The sequence below is a fragment of the Opisthocomus hoazin genome, chromosome W (assembly GCF_030867145.1).
Source record: "Opisthocomus hoazin isolate bOpiHoa1 chromosome W, bOpiHoa1.hap1, whole genome shotgun sequence".
Classification (NCBI taxonomy): Eukaryota; Metazoa; Chordata; class Aves; order Opisthocomiformes; family Opisthocomidae; genus Opisthocomus; species Opisthocomus hoazin.
The window spans coordinates 39,660,041-39,681,009 of NC_134453.1; the positions used below are offsets into that span (position 1 = coordinate 39,660,041).

The 20,969-nt window shown below is 46.3% G+C and overlaps 1 protein-coding gene across 1 annotated transcript in view; it reads left to right on the top strand.

Annotated features, from left to right (window-relative positions):
• Window positions 1-20,969, top strand: part of LOC142365641 (tubulin-specific chaperone A-like) — a 65,656-nt gene that overhangs the window by 16,766 nt on the left and 27,921 nt on the right. The window contains exon 2 of the mRNA XM_075446651.1: window positions 16,990-17,095. Within this exon, the coding sequence (XP_075302766.1) occupies window positions 16,990-17,095 (106 nt within the window). The remainder of the gene's footprint in view (window positions 1-16,989; window positions 17,096-20,969) is intronic.

Consider the following 20,969-nt stretch of genomic DNA (forward strand, 5'->3'; position numbering starts at 1 on the left):
CGGCCCCACCTCAAGTACTGTGCACAGTTTGGGCACCTCACTCTAAGAAGGGCATCAAACTATTAGAGTGTGTCCAGAGGAGGGTGACCAAGATGATGAAAGGTCTCGAGGCATTTCACCTATGAGGAGCAGCTGAGGTCATTTGGCTTGTTCAGCTTGGAGAAGAGAAGGCTGAGGGGTGACCTCATTGCAGTCTGCAACTTCCTCAAGAGGGGCAGCAGAGGGGGAGGTGCTGATCTCCTCTCTCTGGTGACCAGCAATAGGACACGTGAAAATGGAATTAAACTACATCAGGGGAAGTTCAGCTTGGACATTAGGAAAAGGTTCTTCACTGAGAGGGCAGTCGGTCACTGGAACAGACTCCCTAGGGAAGTGGTCACAGCACCAAGCCTGTCAAGAGTTCAAGGAGTGTTTGGACGATGCTCTTGGTAATATGGTTTAGTTTTAGGTAGTCCTGTGAGGAGCAGGGACTAGGACTCAATGATCATTATGGGTCCCTTCCAACTCGAGATATTCTGTGATTCAAAATAGTCTTAGTAAATCCAAATTTGGACAACCTGATGGATAGTGAGGTAATTGATTGGGAGAGTGGAACCCCCACTTTTAAAAATATCTTATACTCATTTCAAATTGGCAATGGTTTTAAAAACTACTGCAAACAAAGTAAGTTGGGGCATGTGAAAATAGCACTGACGTTTGCCCATAGTTTCCATCTAATTAAATGGAAGTGACAGTATCACAGAATCACAGAATGGTAGGGGTTGGAAGGGACCTCTGTGAGTCATCTGGTCCAACCCCCAGCCGAAGCAGGGTCACCTACAGCAGGCTGCATAGGACCTTGTCCAGGAGGGTCTTGAATATCTCCAGAGAAGGAGACTCCACCACCTCCCTGAGCAGCCTGTTCCAGTGCTCCGTCACCCTCAGAGGGAAGAAGTTCTTCCTCATGTTCAGACGGAACTTCCTGTGCCTCAGTTTGTGCCCATTGCCCCTTGTCCTGTCACTGGGCACCACTGAAAAGAGTCTGGCCCCATCCTCCTGACACCCACCCTTGAGATATTTATAGGCATTTCTAAGGTCCCCTCTCAGCCTTCTCTTCTTCAGGCTAAAAATGCCCAGCTCCCTCAGCCTCTCCTCATAGGAGAGATGCTCCAGTCCCCTAATCATCCTCATACTCCTCCTCTGGACTCTCTCCAGTAGCTCCTCATCTTTCTTGAACTGGGGAGCCCAGAACTGGACAGAGTACTCCAGATGGGGCCTCACTAGGGCAGTGTAGAGGGGCAGGAGAACCTCCCTCGACCTACTGGCCACACTCCTCGTAATGCATCCCAGGATCCCTTTCTTGGCAGCCAGGGAACACTGCTGGCTCATGGTCAACTTGTCATCCACCAGCACTCCCATGTCCCTCTCTGCACAGCTGCACTCCAGCAGGTCCGCCCCAAGCCTGTACTGATGCATGGGGTTGTTCCTCCCCAGGTGCAGGACCCTGCATTTGCCTTTGTTGAACCTCATCAGGTTCCTCTCTGCCCAACTTTCCAGCCTGTCCAGGTCACGCTGAATGGCAGCACAGCCTTCCAGTGTATCCACCACTCCTCCCAGTTTGGTGTCGTCAGCAAACTTGCTGAGGGTACATTCTAACTCTTCATCCAGGTCGTTGAAGAAGTAGTTGAACAAGACTGGGCCCAGTACTGACCCCTGGGGGACACCACTAGTTACCAGCCTCCAACTAGACTCAGCGCTGCTGATGACAACCCTCTGAGTTCTGCCATTCAGCCAGTTCTCAATCCACCTCATGGACCACTCATCCAGCCCACACTTCCTGAGCTTCCCTGGACAGGCTGGAGAGATGGGCGGAGAGGAACCTGATGAGGTTCAACAAGGGCAAGTGCAGGGTCCTGCACCTGGGGAGGAACAACCCCATGCACCAGTACAGGCTAGGGGCGGACCTGCTGGAGAGCAGCTCTGCAGAGAGGGACCTGGGAGTGCTGGTGGGTGACAAGTTAACAATGAAGCAGCAGTGGGCCCTGGTTGCCAAGAAGGCCAAGGGGATCCTGGGATTCATTAAGAGGAGTGTGGCTAGCAGGTCAAGGGAGGTTCTCCTTCCCCTCTACACTGCCCTGGTGAGGCCCCATCTGGAGTACTGCGTCCAGTTCTGGGCTCCCCACTTCAAGAAAGATGAGGAGCTACTGGAGAGAGTCCAGCGGAGGCCTATGAGGATGGTGAGGGGACTGGAGCATCTCTCTTATGAGGAAAGGCTGAGGGAGCTGGGCATTTTTAGCCTGAAGAAGAGAAGGCTGAGAGGGGACCTTAGAAATGCTTATCAGTATCTGAAGGGTGGGTGTCAGGAGGATGGGGCCAGACTCTTTTCAGTGGTGCCCAGCGACAGGACAAGACAAGGGTAACAGGCACAAACTGAAGCATAGGAAGTTGCATCTGAACATGAGGAAGATGTTCGTTCCTCCTGAGGGTGATGGAGCCCTGGAACAGGTTGCCCAGAGGGGTTGTGGATCCTCAGTTAAACTTTTAAAAAAGAGCGTTAAAAGATTTTTAACGTGTCTGACGTACCATAATTACAAATCTAAAAGCCTTGATTATAGAATTTTACACCATGAACCTATGGGGAAACAGTATGGTTTTTTGTGAAGCAGCTGTTTTTAAAACCACCTTTCTAAAATTATGGAATCTTCCGAAGATGTTCTTTTGCCTGTAGCACTGGTATTGATACTGTTTTTTCTCTCTGTAAAATATTCTCACATTGCCAAGCAACTTATACTGTGATTTTTTTTCTTTCCCCCCCCCAAGTACAGAAAATTCTGCAAGCTACATTAAACTGTTTTTTCTTTTAAAATATAAATGTAAACAATTATTTAAATTTAATTATTTTACTGGTGAGTTCAGGATATATTTTGTGCAAGTGAAGTATGAAGTATTGTAGAGAATGCAGATATCCCTTTTGCTCTGTGGTGACTATTGCTAATGCAAGCACAAAGCTAGTTAATTTTTTTGGTTACTCAAGAAACTTGCTATTTCCAGTGTAAGTCACAAATTTTTCTCAATCTTCTCTCCACCATATGAATTATGGTCATTTTCTTGCTTGTTTCTGATTACCCATGGGCACCAGCTGTGATTCTTGCTGTCAATACATTGATAAGAAACTCATGTCTTCTTTCTTTATTCTCATTTTAATTAGAAGATTGTATGCAACAACAGCTTGTTAGCTCAATTATTGGGAAGGGCTGGGATATCCTGTGTTATATGGGTATTGAGGAATGACCTGCAGAGCTGCTCAGCTATACTGAGTCAGCATGATAAAGCTATTTAATATTTATACTGCACATCCAAGAGCATGGGGATTCAGGTGGGGTGAATATATTGCATGTACTGTTGGATACAAGCTGGCTCTATCCAAATTAAATAACCCGCTTCAGAGTGCAGGAGCATTGTGCAGCTGTTGTCTAGGGTTGTCAGCAGCTCAGTCCTGGAGTCTTAACAGCCCAGCCTGTAAACTTGGATTCAGTGCCAGCTAAATGTGGTTGTTGTGGTCCAGAACTACTTAGATATGTCTTAAGTACCATCTGTAGTGCTCCTGTCTTGAGGATCAGATACAGAAAGTCCTGAGTTGGCCATGTGGTTGAAGGCTGCTTTAGTCTTTTAGACTTACTAAGTTAGTCTCTGTGCTGTGTAAAAACTGCTTTATGGGAACTGGTTGAGAAAAGAGCTCACCTGCATTAACACAGTGCTGTCTGAATTAACATCTGTGGCATACATAGTCACCAACCCAGATAAGTAGTTTAAGGGTAATTGCATGGTAGGTTTTCTGTTTTTTTTGTTTTTATTTTGGTTTGGTTTTTTTGTTGTTTTTTAAATGATTTTGATTTCATTTGTTATACCTTTTGAGCAGACCTAAACACTGGTTCCTTTATAGAAGCATCTCACAAATTTGAATTAGTAATAGTCAGACCTCTAAAAGATTGCCTCCTTCGCGTTCCTTCCTCCATCCTATTATCTATTCTTAAAAAAACAAAAACAAAAAACCCTCTAGTAAAACACATGATTCTGGCATCTCATTGGTTTTGTGTTTACAATTATCTTCTGCCCCCATAGGCAAAACTGTCTTGTGCATTGACCATAGTAATCTATTGATGTAATCGCCTTAATTGGCAGAACTGTGTCATGCATCAACCAGGTTTATCACCATAGGCATTGGTAGTGATGCTGTGTTAAGGAGGAATTAATTTTTAATTTTCGTTTTAATTTGGGCAAGTACGTATGCGAAACTGGCTTTGCAACCTTACATTCTTTCAGCAGTCTTTCAGAAGTTTGGAAATACTGTAGTTACAGTTGCTTGGCAACCCTAGTTTGGTGCCATTATGCATATATGTAGTACTATAGTCTCTTTTGATTGTACATACTTTTTTCATGGCATTTTTACTCATGACATGGAGCCACGTATTCAACTATGTGGATAAAGCAGTTGCAAATAATAATTTTGCATGAATTAGAATGTGGGTCTATGGGAAAAGCTAAATTATTATATTAAACATATGGTAGTGCTTTCTATACAGAAGATACTACACTAACAGGCCTAAACCCTTCTGGGTTGACTTGGAGTTAAATATTATGCTCCTGTAGTGGACACCACTGAGAATGAGGCACCTTGGACCCTGGTGACCCACAAAAGCAGGACTCCGCTCCGGCCTCCACCCTCCAGCATCACTGCCAAAACCAGATATGAAGCTTTAACAGCTATAGACACCCACGAACAATGTCTACAAGAGAAAGCTATACCAGAAGCACACAGCGGATACCATAAAAAAAATGACGAGTGCTTGTGGTGAGTGAGTCCCTGTTAAGGGGCACTGAGGCGTCTATCTGCCAAGCTGACAGGGAGTCACAAGAGGTATGCTGCCTTCTGGGAGCGAAGGTCCAAGATGTCGCCTAGAGGGTGCCACAACTTGTAAAGAGGACTGACTACTATTCACTGTTACTCTTTCATGTGGGCACAAATGACACCACAAGCGGGAACCTGGGCAGAATTAAGGAAGACTTCAAAGCCCTAGGGGTGCAAATAAAAATCATTGGTGCCCATGTTATCTTTTCATCCATTTTACCAGTTGGAGGAAAGGGGGCAACCATAAATAGATGCATAATGCATATCAACTCCTGGCTTCGTGGCTGGTGCCATCATGAGGGTTTTAGCTTTTTTTAGTTGGTCAACATCCAGCTGAACATGAGCTGGCGGAGTGCCCAGGTGGCCAAGAAGGGCCAACAGCATCCTGGCTAGTATCAAAAGTGGTGTGGCCAGCAGGAGTAGGGAAGTGATTGTCCCCCTGTACTCGGCACTGGTGAGGCCGCACTTCAAATACTGTGTTCAGTTTTGGGTCCCTCACTGAAAGAAGGACATTGAGTTGCTGGAGTGTGTCCAGAGAAGAGCAACAAGGCTGGTGAAGGGGCTAGAACACAAGTCTTCTGAGGAGCGGCTGAGGGAACTGGGATTGTTTAGTCTGGAGAAGATGACACTGAGGGGAGACTTATGGCTCTCTACAACTGCCTGAAGAGAGGTTGTAGTGAGGTGGGTGTTCGTCTCCCAAGTAACAGGCAATAGGACAAGGGGAAAGGGCCTGAAGTTGCATCAGGGGAGGTTTAGATTGGATATTAAGAAAAATGTCTTTACTGAAAGACTTGTAAAGCATTGGAACAGGCTGCCCAGGGAAGTGGTTGTGTCACGATCCCTGGAGGTATTTAAAAGACATACAGATGCGGAGCTTAGGGACATGGTTTACTGGTGGAATTGACAGTATTAGGTTAATGGTTGGACTCGATGATCTTGAAGGTCTCCTCTAACCTAAATGATTCTATGATTCTGTGACAACGGGACATTCCTCAATGACTTGAAGGTGGGGTCCAAAGTCACAATGCTCATGCCATCTCATCCAACTGGGGAATAAGTGTGTCCAACCAGAGCAGTGACAAATGTTCCTTAGCTGCCTCCCAAATTGAGAACCAGAAGACCAATCACCTTAAAGGTGGGTGTTGGGATTAATGTAGCGTGAGAGTTAGCCAGGACTAGGCCGCTTAAGCAAAACAGCATAACTGAACAGGCCGCTGGAAAAGACAGCTAAGAATAGCCATTGAGAAAGTTCTGATAGTGCACATGATGTGGGTTAGCAAAAACAAGATGTGTTCAAGGACGTGGAGGCAGTCTGTTGCTATTGGCGTTAGTGCATAGTTACCAATCATAAGGGAATATGGGGCCTGTGAACAGCATGTGATTTATGTCTGTAGCCTATCCGAATAAGCGTGATCGCGTGTACATATATGGAAAATGTATATAACCGCACAAGCGGAATAATAAAGGGATCCGACTGTGCACTGCATCAGTGTGTGTGAGAGTCGTTCCTGTCCTTGCACGGATGCTGAAACTCGGCATTGTGGTGACCCTGAAGATTTACCGCAGCCGAAGAACGCAGGGGACTGCCGGCCGGTGAGGTAAGCCGGGCTGCCCGAGAAAGGCAGGAGCGGATCCGCGGCACACCGGGGGGGGCGTGAACATCGACAGCATGGGTTCCACTGTATCAGCGTTGGAAAACACGGCGCTGAAAAGCCTGTTGGAATTCGCAGATCGAGCCGACGCTGAGTTAACTGAAGGAGACATATCGGGACTATTATTACGGTGCCGCCGCCGAAAGCTGATAACAACAATGGATCAGCTGTTCGATCCGGATGCGTGGCACAGAGTTGGGATGGACTTGTGGGACTCTGTGCAGGTCGGAAACAAAGAGGCGTGACAATTAGCCCCTGTTTTCCAAACTGTTAAAAATATGATTGCTGATATGAAGGACGATGCTACTGTGGCTGCAGCCGCCGCGGAGCTGTTTCTGCAATCAGTCAACCCGCAGGAGAGTATCAAGATCCCTGTATGGCCCCGGGCTTATCCCGTTCTGCTAGTGAAAAGGAGTTCTGGGGAGGACCGAGTAGAGTATTGAATTGGGAGACTGGGCACCAGCGCCACCTACAGCTCCACCACTGCCGGAGAATGTGCCGCTCCCGGACTCTGATTTTCAAGAAATGGATACTGACTCGCCCGAAGGAGCAACATCGCTATCATACCCAAAGATTCATAAAAGTGAACTTACGGACACATTGAGAAAGCAACAGGATCAAATGACAAAGCTGTTGGATGAGATGCAATGACTAGATAAAGGATCCCGTAATGCCACGATTAAACAGGCATATCGAAAGGCTCACCAGGCCATAATGGACGGTTTGGGAGCGGTCGAGCAGCACATATGTGGGGAGTCGGACGGGATGGGGGAGGTGATTTCAGGGGGGTCAAATAATGGAAGCATTAACAAAAGTGCGCCACCAGAAAATTCGCAACGGCGCTGGGTTAGGCTAATGCTGGAAGACAGGGAAATGAGCTTAGCTGACGCTGATCACTATTTACGCAGTAAATACGGTAAGGGGGTGGGGGATGACAAACGTGAGGCGTTGAAGAGGGACGTGAAGTGGAGAGAGCAAGGAGGGGGGGCATCCGGTGTTCAAAAGCCTGATTGCATGCGCGGTGGGTGTGGTCTGCAGGGACCCGGCAGTACAGAGGGTGGTGGTGTGGCCGCTGGAGGTCGGAGTGGAGACGGGATGCCCCCGATACGCGACCCTAATCTTAATATGGGACAACGATGGAGGGGGGTAATAGAAAATGCTGTAACTGAAGGACAAATGCTACCAAACAGTTTAACAGCATTCCCGGTGTTTACGCAGGGGAATCAACGGATATGGGCTCCTTTTGACTGGAAAACAGTGAGTCAGTTACAAAAAACCGTAATGAACTATGGTTTGGATAACAAGCAAGTTATGACGCTGGTTATCACCTTTTTCAAAAATCAGATATTAGTGCCAGCTGATGCCCGAGCCTTGTTAGAATTGGTGTTGCCCCCTGCTGCCTTTATGTTGTGGAAGGATAAGTGGCGGGATAAATGTGAGGATGCAATGATGCAAAACCTTCACCTAGGTGCCGATGATCCTTTACGTGTAGTTACACTAGACCAGCTCATGGGTACTGGTGCTTTCCGCGACGGGGCGGCTCAAGCAGCGCTACACCCTCGAATATTGCAACAGTCACAGAGCTTAGCCCTGGCCGCTTTAACTGAGTTACCACAGATTGGGAAGCCTGTATTACCTTATACGCAGATTCGTCAGGGTCCTGATGAGCCATACATGCACTTTATAGACCGATTAAAGGAAGCACTAGGTGCGGCACCGAATTTGCCAAGTGAAGCAAAAGGTGCAGTAGGTAAGGATTTAGCTTTTCAAAATGCCAACACTCAATGTCAACAGATAATTGCATCCCTACCTAGTGGGTGTACCCTTAGTCAGTATGTGGAGGCTTGTTCCCGATTAACTCGCTTAGCGGAGGAAAGAGAGAAGGCCAGAATACATGCGGCTGCTATGGCCGCTGCTTTAGGACCTGCCATGCAAACAGGGAAACGGGATTGAGGTGCTAAAGTGAAAACTGGTTGTCTTATTTGCAGAGAGGAAGACCATTACAAAAGAAACTGTCCTCAGATCAAGAAGCAAAAGCTGGTGGCTGACGAATTTGTAGGGACATGCCATAGATGTGACAAGTTTGGGCATAAAGCAGCTCAATGCAGGTCGCAGTTTAAAAAGGATGGTACCCCCTTGTCGGGAAACAGGCAGAGCAGCGCCAGGATGGGGGGCGCGAGGACAAGAAAGTTCCCCACAGCTATGGCTGTCTCGACGAGCTCCGAGCCGCCACAAGCGGCTCCGCAGGAGTCAATCTGGCCGTGGGACAAGACATCACTATAGAAGATGATAAGGTGCATGTCGTTCCCTCGGTAGTCACAGGACCTTTAGGTCATGGGCTGAGTGCATTGTTGGTGGGGCGATCCTCTGCATCTAGTCAGGGAATTTTTGTCCTACCAAGGGTAATTGATGCAGATTTCACAGGCCCAATAGGGATTATGTTAAAGGTATTCACGCCACCAATAACCATCAAACGAGGCAGCAAGGTTGCCCAACTGATTCCTTTTATTGCTCAGGTCCACCTAACTGACCCTAACTATAGGGGAAGTGACGCCTTTGGCTCAAGTGGACCCCCCTTGGTGGCATTCGTACAATCTCTTTCCACAGAACAGCCCATAAGAAAGATCACTATTAAAGGACCGAATGGCATTGTACTAAAAGACCAGGAAATGTTGTTAGACTCCGGAGTGGATGTTACTGTAATCCCGAGGGCCCAATGGCCGGAGTCATGGCCATTGACGGTAGTGTCGGGCATGGTGACAGGAATCAGTGGTGCAACAGCGACACAAATGAGTACTGAGTGCATTACCTTTGTAGACCAAGATGGTAAGTTGCTGGCACAAGCACGCCCTTATGTCTTGAATACCACTATTTGGCTATTAGGCAGAGACGTATTATCACAATGGGGTTGTGTCATTCAGATGCCTTTTTGACAGCGGCCATTGAAGCGAGCGCATCCAGGCCTACACTGAAGCTCACGTGGTTGACAGAAAAGCCGATCTGGGTGGACCAATGGCCGCTGTCTACTGTAAAGCTCGCCCATCTCCAAGAACTGGTGGATGAACAAGTGAAGTTGGGGCACTTGGTCCCGTCCACTAGTCCTTGGAATACTCCTCTGTTTACCATTCAGAAAACGTCCAGAAAATGGAGACTCTTACAAGATCTAAGAGCACTTAATGCAGTAATGCAGGATATGGGGCCGCTACAACCTGGACTACCGTCGCCAGCTATGATACCTGAACAATGGGATATCCTGATTCTAGATTTGAAAGATTGTTTTTTTACCATCCTGTTACATCCGGATGCTTGTGAAAAGTTTGCTTTTACAGTACCCGCCATTAACAGAGCATCACCCACAAAGCGGTACCAATGGGTAGTGCTACCACAAGGTATGAAAAACTCACCAACAATGTGCCAATGGTATGTGGATTTGGCGCTGCAACCTTTCCAACGATCTCATCAGGAACTAATTTTGTGTCATTACATGGATGACTTATTATTGGCCTCACGATGTCCAATCCAAGATCACATTGTTCTTGAATTAAAGGGGATGTTGGAAGATTGGGGTTTAGTGGTGGCTCCTGAAAAGATTCAGCGACAACCCCCATGGAAATATTTGGGCATGACTTTAACGGAAACCGTGATTAGGCCGCAAAAGTTGACTATACGTGCTGACAACGTCAAAACTCTTAATGATGTCCAAAAGTTGGTGGGAGACCTTCAATGGATTTGGAATGTTTGTGGAATAACCAATACGGATTTACAGCCCCTGTATGAACTATTTCAGGATGGAAAGGATTCTCACGAACCACGCCAATTAACACAACCAGCAGAGGCAGCACTTCAAATTATTGTGCAGAAGATTTCACACGGTTCTATCTCCCGGATACTTGAAGGCTCCCCGATCCAGTTATATATCTATGACTCTCGGGAAGACATCATTGGGATATTAGCTCAATGGCGGGAGCAACAATCAGACCCATTATGCATCCTGGAATGGATTTTCGGTCCTAGCCATTTCAAACGAACTGACCACAAGGACTGAGGCTATTGTGGCTATAATCCATAAAGGATGCCAACGAGCAAAAGTTATTGCTGGAGCTGTACCACACCAAGTAATAATGCCACTCACATCCCAATTGGTCGCACAGTTTTGTCAAACCAATGATGAATTTGCGGCGGCCGTATTGAACCAACTGTTTGTAATAGATAATCACTACCCAAGTCACCCATTGTTTAAGACATGTTTACGGTTGTTGCCACGGAATATTGTGACTGATTGCCCGCTAGACGCATTGACAGTGTTTACGGATGCGAGCAGCAAATCGAAGCGTGCTGGGTTTGTGTGGCAACTACATGGCTACTGGTACTCGCACACCCTTGTGGCGGAAGGATCTGCTCAAATTTTAGAACTTTTAGCAGTAGTGGAAGTATTGAAACGGTGGCCTCAACAACCTCTTAATATTGTGATTGACTCACTGTATGTCGTTGGTATCGTACAAAGGTTACATTTTGCATTTATCGGTAAGATACAAAACCCATTGCTGTTCAGTGCCATAACTCAGTTATGGCACATTCTTCAACAGCGGCAAGAACCACTATTTGTAGCTCATATTGGAAGTCATACTTCCATTCCTGGGGGCCTAACAGAAGGTAACCACCGTGGGGATCAGCTAGTGACAGCCACTCCCGTACAAATGTCCACGAGCTTTGATGCTGCACGAGCAGTGCATGATTTTTTCCATCAGTCTGCGGCAGCGCTGCAATGACAGTTTTCATTATCTAAAGCAGATGCGCGTGCTATTGTTGCAGCCTGCCCTGACTGTGCGAGACTCACTCCTATACAGGATGGTGGTGTAAATCCTCAAGGTCTACAGCCCAGACAAATTTGGCAAACCGATGTGACCGAGTTCCCCCAGTTTGGGCGTTTGAAGCACATCCATGTCTCTGTCGATACGTGCTCGGCTGCCATCTGGGCAACAGCAGCTACTTCCACCAATGCCAAAGCAACCCAACGACATTGGGCGCAAGCCTTTGTTGTGTTGGGAGTACCTGAACAAATTAAAACTGATAATGGCCCAGCCTACAGGTCTCAGGTGGTGGCCCGTTTCCTTCAGCGGTGGGGTGTTAAGCATGTACGGGGCATCCCATACAACTCCACCGGTCAAGCTGTTGTTGAGCGTTCCCATCGCTTACTAAAAGATCATTTAAATATTTTAAAAAAGGGGGGAGAGCAATCCCCGATAGACTGTCTGCACAAAACCCTTTTTGTCCTGAATTGGTTGAATGTTAGAGGAGGTCATAGTGACCCCCCAGCTGTTCGGCACAGGGGAACAAACAAAAATGTCTATGACAATGATGTGGTGTTAGTAATGGTATTCCGCCCGGACAAAGGGCTTTGGGAAGGTCCAGTACGACTACTCACTTGGGGGAGGGGATATGCTTGTATTTCTACAGATAATGGACAGACAGAGTGGGTGCCGGCGAAGTGGATCAAACCCATCTTGAATGAACACGGAAGAAGAAGGGGAGGCGATAAAAAGACAGTGGGCCCAGTTAACAAAGATGTTAACCACATGGTTGAAGGCACTACATCCTAACGATGTATAGCTGTTATCTGTACTATCTGACGAGTGTCAATATGAGTGCCTGCTTTCTAGGGCTCCGGGGTTAAGTTTTGGAGAGTGAATTATTTTGCTGCTTTCTCGTAGTAGAGTTTGGGTACCCAGGTAGGACCCTGCTCTTGAACATCAATGGTCCCAGGGATCGCAGGACCTCCAGCCGGCACCAAGGGATTCTCAGGGAGAACCTCTGATCACTGGACCAAAAAAGTTCTGAGCAGGTACTATTAATAAGACAAAAGCATTCTTCCAGTATCACTTTTGTTGCCTGCCTGCTGTCTGTTCATAAGTCTTTGTAATATTTGGATTTATGTTGAAAACTTGGTGTGCCTCTGTGTGTGTGTGTGGTCACGACCATAAATGTGTGATTTTATGTGTTTGTTGTCATAGTGTTTGTATTTATGTGACCTGATGGATTTATTTGGTTTTTGTGATCTAATGGATTTGTCTGGACTAAGTAACTGCCTTTGCATCTTCTGGTTTGGTAAGTTTTCCGGTTTTTGACTTTAGACTATTGTATCTGCATTCTGATTTATTTGGGCTGCGGAAGTATTTGATGCAGCAGGAAACAGATGGGGAATTTCTGGCTGGTTAATGTCACTAGTCAAAATGTTATTGCTTATTGTTGTAATGATTATGGCAGTGATTATGTTGGTCTCGTGTATAATACACGTAACACAAGAGGCACTAGAGGTAACTGTGAAAAAAATTTTTGTGATGCAGCTAACACAAATTGAGCAAATGTTTTTAAGGCAATGATAAGATAGCTTAGCTTTTTTTGAAAAGAAAAAGGGGGAGATGTTGGGGTCGATGTAGCTTGAGAATGAGCACGACTAGGCCGCTTAAGCAAAACAGCGTAACTGAACAGGCTTGCTGGAAAAGACAGCTAAGAATAGCCATTGAGAAAGTTCTGATAGTGTACATGGTGTGGGTTAGCAAAAACAAGATGTGTTCAAGGATGTGGAGGCAGTCTGTTGCTACTGGCGTTAGTGCATAGTTACCAATCATAAGGGAATGTGGGGCGTGTGAACAGCGTGTGATTTATGTCTGTAGCCTATCTGAATAAGTGTAATCGTGTGTACAGATATGGAAAATGTATATAACCGCACAAGCGGAATAATAAAGGGATCCAACTGTGCACTGCATCAGTGTGTGTGAGAGTCGTTCCTGTCCTTGCACGGATGCTGAAACTCGGCACGTGGGTATGGCTATGGCAGATCCTCTTGCACCCCTCCAGGGAATCCTGCATGATTGAATTCCTCTCTGAAATGCCTCTACACCAATGCATGCAGCATGGGGAATAAACAGGAAGAACTAGAGATCTGTGTGCGGTTGCAGGGCCGCGATCTCACTGCAATTACAGAGACATGGTGGGACAGCTCGCATGACTGAAATGCTGTCGTAGATGGCTGCGTACTCTTTAGGAAAGACAGGCCAGCAAGGCGAGGTGGTGGAGTTGCCCTGCATGTGAGGGAGCAACTGGAATGCATTGAGCTTTGCCTGGGGGCAGATGAAGAAGGAGTTGAGAGCTTGTGGGTTGGAATTAAGGGACAGGCTCATATGGGTGACATTACGGTGGGTGTGTACTACAGGCCACCTGACCAGGAGGAGGAAGTTGATGAGGCCTTCTACAGGCAGCTGCAAGCAGCCTCACAGTCACAGGCCCTGGTTCTCGTGGGGGACTTCAACCACCCTGACATCAGCTGGGAAGACCACACAGCCAGGCACATGCAGTCCTGGAGGATCCTGCAGAGCATTGATGATTACTTTTTGACACAGGTGTTGGAGGAGCCAACGAGGAAAGGTGTGCTGCTGTACGTGCTTGACCTGACAAACAAGGAGGGACTGGTGGAGGATGTGAAGGTTGGGGGCAGCCTTGACTGCAGTGACCATGAAATGGTCGAGTTCAGGATCCTGCATGGAGGAAGCAGGGCAATAAGTAGAATCAAAACCTTGGCCTTAGGAGACCTAACTTTGGCCTCTTCAAGTGCTCCCCACAAGTCCTGAGGGAGCTGGCGGATGTCGTTGCTGAGCCACTCTCCATCATCTTTGAAAGGTCCTGGAGGACAGGAGAGATGCCTGAGGACTGGAGGAAAGCCAGTGTCACTCCAGTCTTCAAAAAGGGCAAGAAGGAGGACCCAGGGAACTACAGGCCGGTCAGCCTCACCTCCATCCCTGGAAAGGCTATGGATCAGCTCATTCTGGATGTCACCTCTAAGTGGAGGAAAAGAAGGTTATCAGGAGTAGTCAACATGGATTCACCAAGGGGAAACCATGCTTGACGAATGTGATAGCTTTCTATGATGGCATGACTGGCTGGGTAGATGAGGGGAGAGCAGTGGATGTTGTCTACCTCGAGTTCAGCAAGGCTTTCGACACGGTCTCCCATAACATCCTCCTAGGGAAGCTCAGGAAGTGTGGGCTAGAGGAGTGGTCAGTGAGGTGGATTGAGAACTGGCTGAATGGCAGAACTCGGAGGGTTGTCATCAGCAGCGCTGAGTCTAGTTGGAGGCCTGTAACTAGTGGTGTTCCCCAGGGGTCAGTACTGCGCCCAGCCTTGTTTAACTTCTTCATCAACGACCTGGATGAAGGGACAGAGTGTACCCTCTGTTTACTGATGACACAAAACTGGGAGGAGTGGTGGATACACCAGAAGGCTGTGCTGCCATTCAGCGTGACCTGGACAGGCTGGAAAGTTGGGCAGAGAGGAACCTGATGAGGTTCAACAAGGGCAAGTGCAGGGTCCTGCACCTGGGGAGGAACAACCCCATGCACCAGTACAGGCTTGGGGTGGACCTGCTGGAGAGCAGCTGTGCAGAGAGGGACCTGGGTGTGCTGGTGGACGACAAGTTGACCATGAGCCAACAGTGTGCCCTGGTTGCCAAGAAGGCCAGTGGGATCCTGGGGTGCATTAAGAAGAGTGTGGCCAGCAGGTCGACGGAGATTGTCCTTCCCCTCTACTCTGCCTTAGTGAGGCCTCATCTAGAGTACTGCGTCCAGTTCTGGGCTCCCCAGTTCAAGAAAGATGAGGAGTCCAGCGGAGGGCGACGAGGATGATGAGGGGACTGGAGCATCTCTCCTATGAGGAGAGGCTGAGGGAGCTGGGCTTGTTCAGCCTGAAGAAGAGAAGGCTGCAAGGGGACCTTATAAATGCTTCTAAATATCTGAAGAGTGGGTGTCAGGAGGATGGGGCCAGACTCTTTTCAGTAGTGCCCAGCGACAGGACAAGGGGCAATGGGCACAAACTGAAGCATAGGATGTTCCGTCTGAACATGAGGAAGAACTTCTTTCCTCTGAGGGTGATGGAGCCCTGGAACAGGCTGCCCAGAGAGGCTGTGGAGTCTCCTTCTCTGGAGATATTAAAAACCCGCCTGGACAAGTTCCTGTGCAGCCTGCTGTAGGTGACCCTGCTTTGGCAGGGGGGTTGGACTAGATGACCCACAGAGGTCCCTTCCAACCCCTACTATTCTGTGATTCTGTGATTCTGTGACCCTGCTTCGGCCGGGGGGTTGGACTAGGTGATCCCCAGAGGTCCCTTCCAACCCCTATGATTCTGTGATTCTGTGATTTTGTGGTTTTCCAGATCCTGAAGGATGTTTTGGTTCAAATCTAGTATCATGTAATCCACTGTATACATAATAAACATACACATGAAAGTAGGAGATGTAACAGCAAAAGTGCAATAACAGCAAATAATTAAGACTAATAATGGAATTGCAATGTAAAAATTACTGAAGGACATCAGACTAGATTACCTTAATATTCTTGTCTGACCTTCAAAATTTCTTGCATTACTGTTGAATCTATGCTTGTTAGCAGAAAGCATCCTGCTCCCAAATATGGGTCCATTATTAGGATTAAAAGATGGATTCTTTTCCCTTTGAAAAATAAGGCTATAAAGAAAATTGCTATTATGTGAATTATATAGCTGTTATTTTTGTCTGTAACTCCCAAATCAGCATCAAGGTAAATGGAGAAAATACTCTAGGGAACACAAGACTATGAGGCTACTGTGTTGTTTGGGAATTTTACTTTTCATTATTTTGTTCAAAAACTAGTATGGCAAGTATTGCGTTTAATGGTATTATGCGGAGTTGTAATCAGGGAAAAAACAAAACAAACCAACCATTTCAGGATCAGGTGTTTGTGAACCTGAAAGTTCTTTTTCTTTTCTTTTATACATGATAACTTTTTTCAGAGTTACTACTAAGAAGAATGTCCATCATTATTTGGTGCAGTGGTGTTATTTAGTAGTGAATAGGAAAGAGGAAAGGCCACATGACTATAACAGCCAATATAGGTCGCTCACAGAAATATCAGAGTCTGGATAGTGATGAGAATGTCTGGCAAATACCGGTCTAAAAGTCGATGATAAGAGTGTTGCCTTTGCAGACATCTTAATATTAAGTTTGTTTTGGCTGCCTATGATGTGAGGACTTTTTCTGAGATAGAGAGATAGCTTTCTCTTCTGTACTACTGTCTTTATTAGTAGTCATCCAGATCTATAAGGCAGCTTCTTATCTGTTTCTATTAGGTATTTGAAATGAAGTACCAGTATATAGCTTTTTTAGGATATTCTATATGGATAAGCCCACAGAGAATATTTAAAAATAGTTTTAATTGAAATTATTCTTATAAGAATTATTATACATTGTAGTTAAATTCAGCATTTTCTAGATGCAGTTTTTGTAGTGGTTAAGAGCCTTTTTTTTATAAAACTGTATATTATCTTATAGGGCTGCAGCTTTCAGGGGTTTTTTTGTTTTCAATGGCATAACTTTTTACTATAATAGAACCAGATTAACACAGTCACTTGGTTTAATTGCAGATTGGCAAAAGAAAAAGTTATGTATGAAAAAGAAGCAAAACAGCAAGAAGAAAAGATTGAAAAAATGAAAGCTGAAGCATGTGATGATTATGGAATTAAGAAGCAGGTAAACTATCCTAAAACATGTTTTATTAAATCCTTCTTTGCTCTGATTTAATCATAGTCATCCTTAAATAAAAGAATCTCCTGTACCTTTTTCTAGACTCTTGTTATATAAGTACTAGATGAAAATCCTGTCAATTATAAAAGTCATAATATGCATTTGTAGAAACTTCCTTTCCTCCAGAACTGTTAAATTATAAGAAGACTGGATATGGATTGTTTAGCACTTGGTATCAGGATGGCTATCGCTCATTAACAATGGATATGGTTTAGAATCATTATTATGATTAAATTTTTCTTGGAAGGTTCTCCATAAAGGGCAGTTGTTGCAGACAGTTCGTACATGTGGTTTGGGAAGGAGGAGCGTCAAGTTTCCCTGTGACTGAGAGAAAGTTTGGGTATGGGAGATTCGTTTATATTGTTTACAGAGGTCTGCCGTGTCTGTGTTTAACTGTGGCCTTTATATTCTTTCAGCTAAATACGTTATCTTTTAACTATGTTTTCCCAAGCATTTCCCGGATGTTTTCTCTTAAATCTTCATAGAAACTGCAACTGTAAGTTAAAATTATTTTCACTTGTTTCAATAGTCTGATGACTTAGTGTTATAAAACCTACTGTTCTCCCATCTTAATTTTCAAACAGTAGAAGAATAGGCTTGTCGTGGTTTAGCCTGGCTGAACGCCAGTTGCCCAGAAAAGACCTCTCTATCACTCCCTCTCCTCAGCTGGACAGGGGAGAAAAAATACAACGAAAGGCTCGTGGGTCAAGATAAGGACAGGGAGAGTTCACTCGCCAATTAACGTCATGGGCAAAACAGACACTACTTGGGGAAATTAATTTAATTTAGTACCAATAAAATTGGAGTAGGATAATGAGAAATAAAAACAAATCTGAAAACACCTTCCCCCCAACCCTCCCTTTTTCCCGGGTGTCATGCTTTACCCTGGCCAGCGACAAAGAACCAGGCATCCACTCTATCGCCCCTCCCCCCCAGGGGGGAGGAGAATTAGAACAAAAAGGCAAAACTTGTGGATTGGGATAAGGACAGTTTAACAGAACAGCACAGGAAGTGAATAGTAACAACAGTAATACTGATAAGAAGAATATGCAAAAACAAGGGAATACACAGGGTAACTCTCTTTCACCACACAATGCCCAGCACGCTCCCGAGCAGCAGCGATTAACCTGCCCCCGGCCAGCTCCCCAAGTCAAGACTGAGCATGACAACACATGGTATCAAATACCCTGTTTGCTTGGCCACTTTGGGTCAGCCATCTGGCTGTGTCCCCTCCTGGCTTCTTGTGAAAATTTACCCTATCCCAGCTGAACCCAGGACATTATCCACCCCTTATTCTATAACATCTACGTCATGCCCAGGTCCCCCATTTTCCAATTAATCACCACCACTTTTCCTGTCATATATATATATATATATATATATATATATATATATATATATATATATACACGCACACATATATCATTCCCTTAGTCTATGGGCCATCCCTCTAAAATGTTCGTTGAGTTCATTTAATCCATGACTTTGGGTTCCATCTGTCATAACAGTCTTTCAGGGCAGGAGAGATGATGTGTGGTGTTGGATGGTCACATGTTGCATCCAGAGCTCGCGGCTGGTGTATCTGGTGTGGCCCATGCCCACGGTCTGCAGGTTGAAGATGTCGATCTTGATGAAGTTGCTGGGTGCCAGTTGTTGAGGCCAGGTCCAGTCCCATCATTGCTGCACTTTGCTAGGTTTCATCAAAGTCCATCCTTCATTAGTCTGGGTGATTCTTACTATAATAGCATTGATATGGCATATAACAGCAGTAGTAGTGATGACAACCAGTGACAGGGCTATTTAGAAATTGACATCATAAAATTTAATTTATTGGCTCTTCTCACCCAAAATCAAATTCCCCTGAGGTACACATCGGACTTCCCCATCCTTTCGCATCACCCACCACGTGCACCCAGGTCCTTGAGCAGAAGCAATCCCATGGACAGGTTTACCTTTGCCTGAGGCAGGACTAACCCAGACTGTCTTTCCTAACATATTCATGTGCACTATGTGGACTTTATCCCCTTCTATGGGGCATGGAAGTTTTGATAGGGCGGGGCCAGCTCGATTGGTGGATCCTCTGGTGTTAACTAGCGAGGTGGCTTTTCCTAAATGAGTATCCCAGTGTTTGCAGGTCCCACCCGCCATTGCTATCATTACAGTTTTTAACAGTCCATTGTATCGTTTGATACTCCCGGAGGCTGGTGCATGATAAGGGATGTGATGATATACCCACTCAGTGTCATGTTCTTTGGCCCAGATGTCTATGAGGCTGTTTCAGAAATGAGTCCCATTGTCTGACTCAGTTCTTTCTGGGGTGCCATGTCTCCACAGGACTTGCTTTTCAAGGTCCAGGATAGTGTTCTGGGTGGTGGCATGGGGCACGGGATAGGTTTCCAGCCATCTGGTGGTTGCTTCCACCACTGTGAGCACATGGAGCTTGCCCTGGTGGGTTTGTGGGAGTGTGATATAATTAATCTGCCAGGCGTCTCTATATATGTGTTTCACCCTTATGTTGCCAGTCCAAATCCACCTCAGCCACTTTAATCTTAGCAGTCTGATCCACCTGCTGGTTGTTTTGATGTTCCTCAGTGGCCCGACTCTTAGGGATGTGGCTGTCCACATGACGTACTATTAGCGCCAGCTTCTCTAGCCAGGCAGCAATATCTTGCCACAATGGGGCAGCCCAGATGGGTTTGCCTCTGCGCTGCCACTTGCTCTGCTCTGTTGTTGTAGCCACCCCCACAGGGCATTTGCCACCATCCATGAGTCAATGTAGAGATAGAACACTGGTTACCTTTCTCATTCAGCAATATCTGAAGCCAATTGGATGGCTTTCACTTCTGCAAACTGACTCAATTTACCTTGTCCTTCAATGGCTTCAGCAACTTGTCGTGTAGGGCTCCATACAGCAGCCTTCCACCTGCAATGTTTTCCCACAATGCGACAGGGCCCATCCGTGAACAGAGCATACTGTTTCTCATTTTCTGGCAGCTTGTTATACAGTGGGGCCTCTTCAGCACGTGTCAGCTCCTCCTCTGGCGATACTCCGAAGTCTTTGCCTTCTGGCCAGTCCATGATTACCTCCAGAATTCCTGGGCGACTGGGGTTTCCCATTCGGGCGCGCTGGGTGATCAGTGCGACCCACTTACTCCACGTAGCATCGGTGGCATGATGCGTAGAGGGGACCCTCTCTTTGAACATCCAGCCCAGGACCGGCAATCGTGGTGCTAGGAGGAGCTGTGCTTCAGTGCCAACCACTTCTGAAGCAGCTCAAACTCCTTCATATTCTGCCAGAATCTCTTTTTCAGTGGGACTATAGCAGGCCTCAGATCCTTTGTATCCCCAGCTCCAAAACCCCAGGGGTCGACCTCGAGTCTCCCCTGGTGCTTTCTGCCAGAGACTCCAGGTTGGGCCATTCTCCCCGGCTGCAGTGTAGAGCACGTTTTTAACATCTTGCCCTGACCGGACTGGCCCAAGGACTACTGCATGAGCTATCTCCCGTTTACTTTGTTCAAATGCCTGTTGTTGCTCAGGGCCCCATTCAAAATCATTCTTTTTCTGGGTCACTTCATAGAGAAGGCTTACAATCTGATTGTTATCTGGGATATGCATCCTCCAGAAACCCACAGCGCCTAAGAAGGCTTGCGCTTCCTTTTTGCTGGTTGGTGGAGACATAGCTGCTATGTTGCTGACCACATCCATTGGGATCTGATGATGCCCATCCTGCCATTTTATTCCTAAAAACTGGATGTCTTGCGCAGGTCCCTTGACTTTACTTTGTTTATTGGCGAAACCGGCTTTCAGAAGAATCTGAACT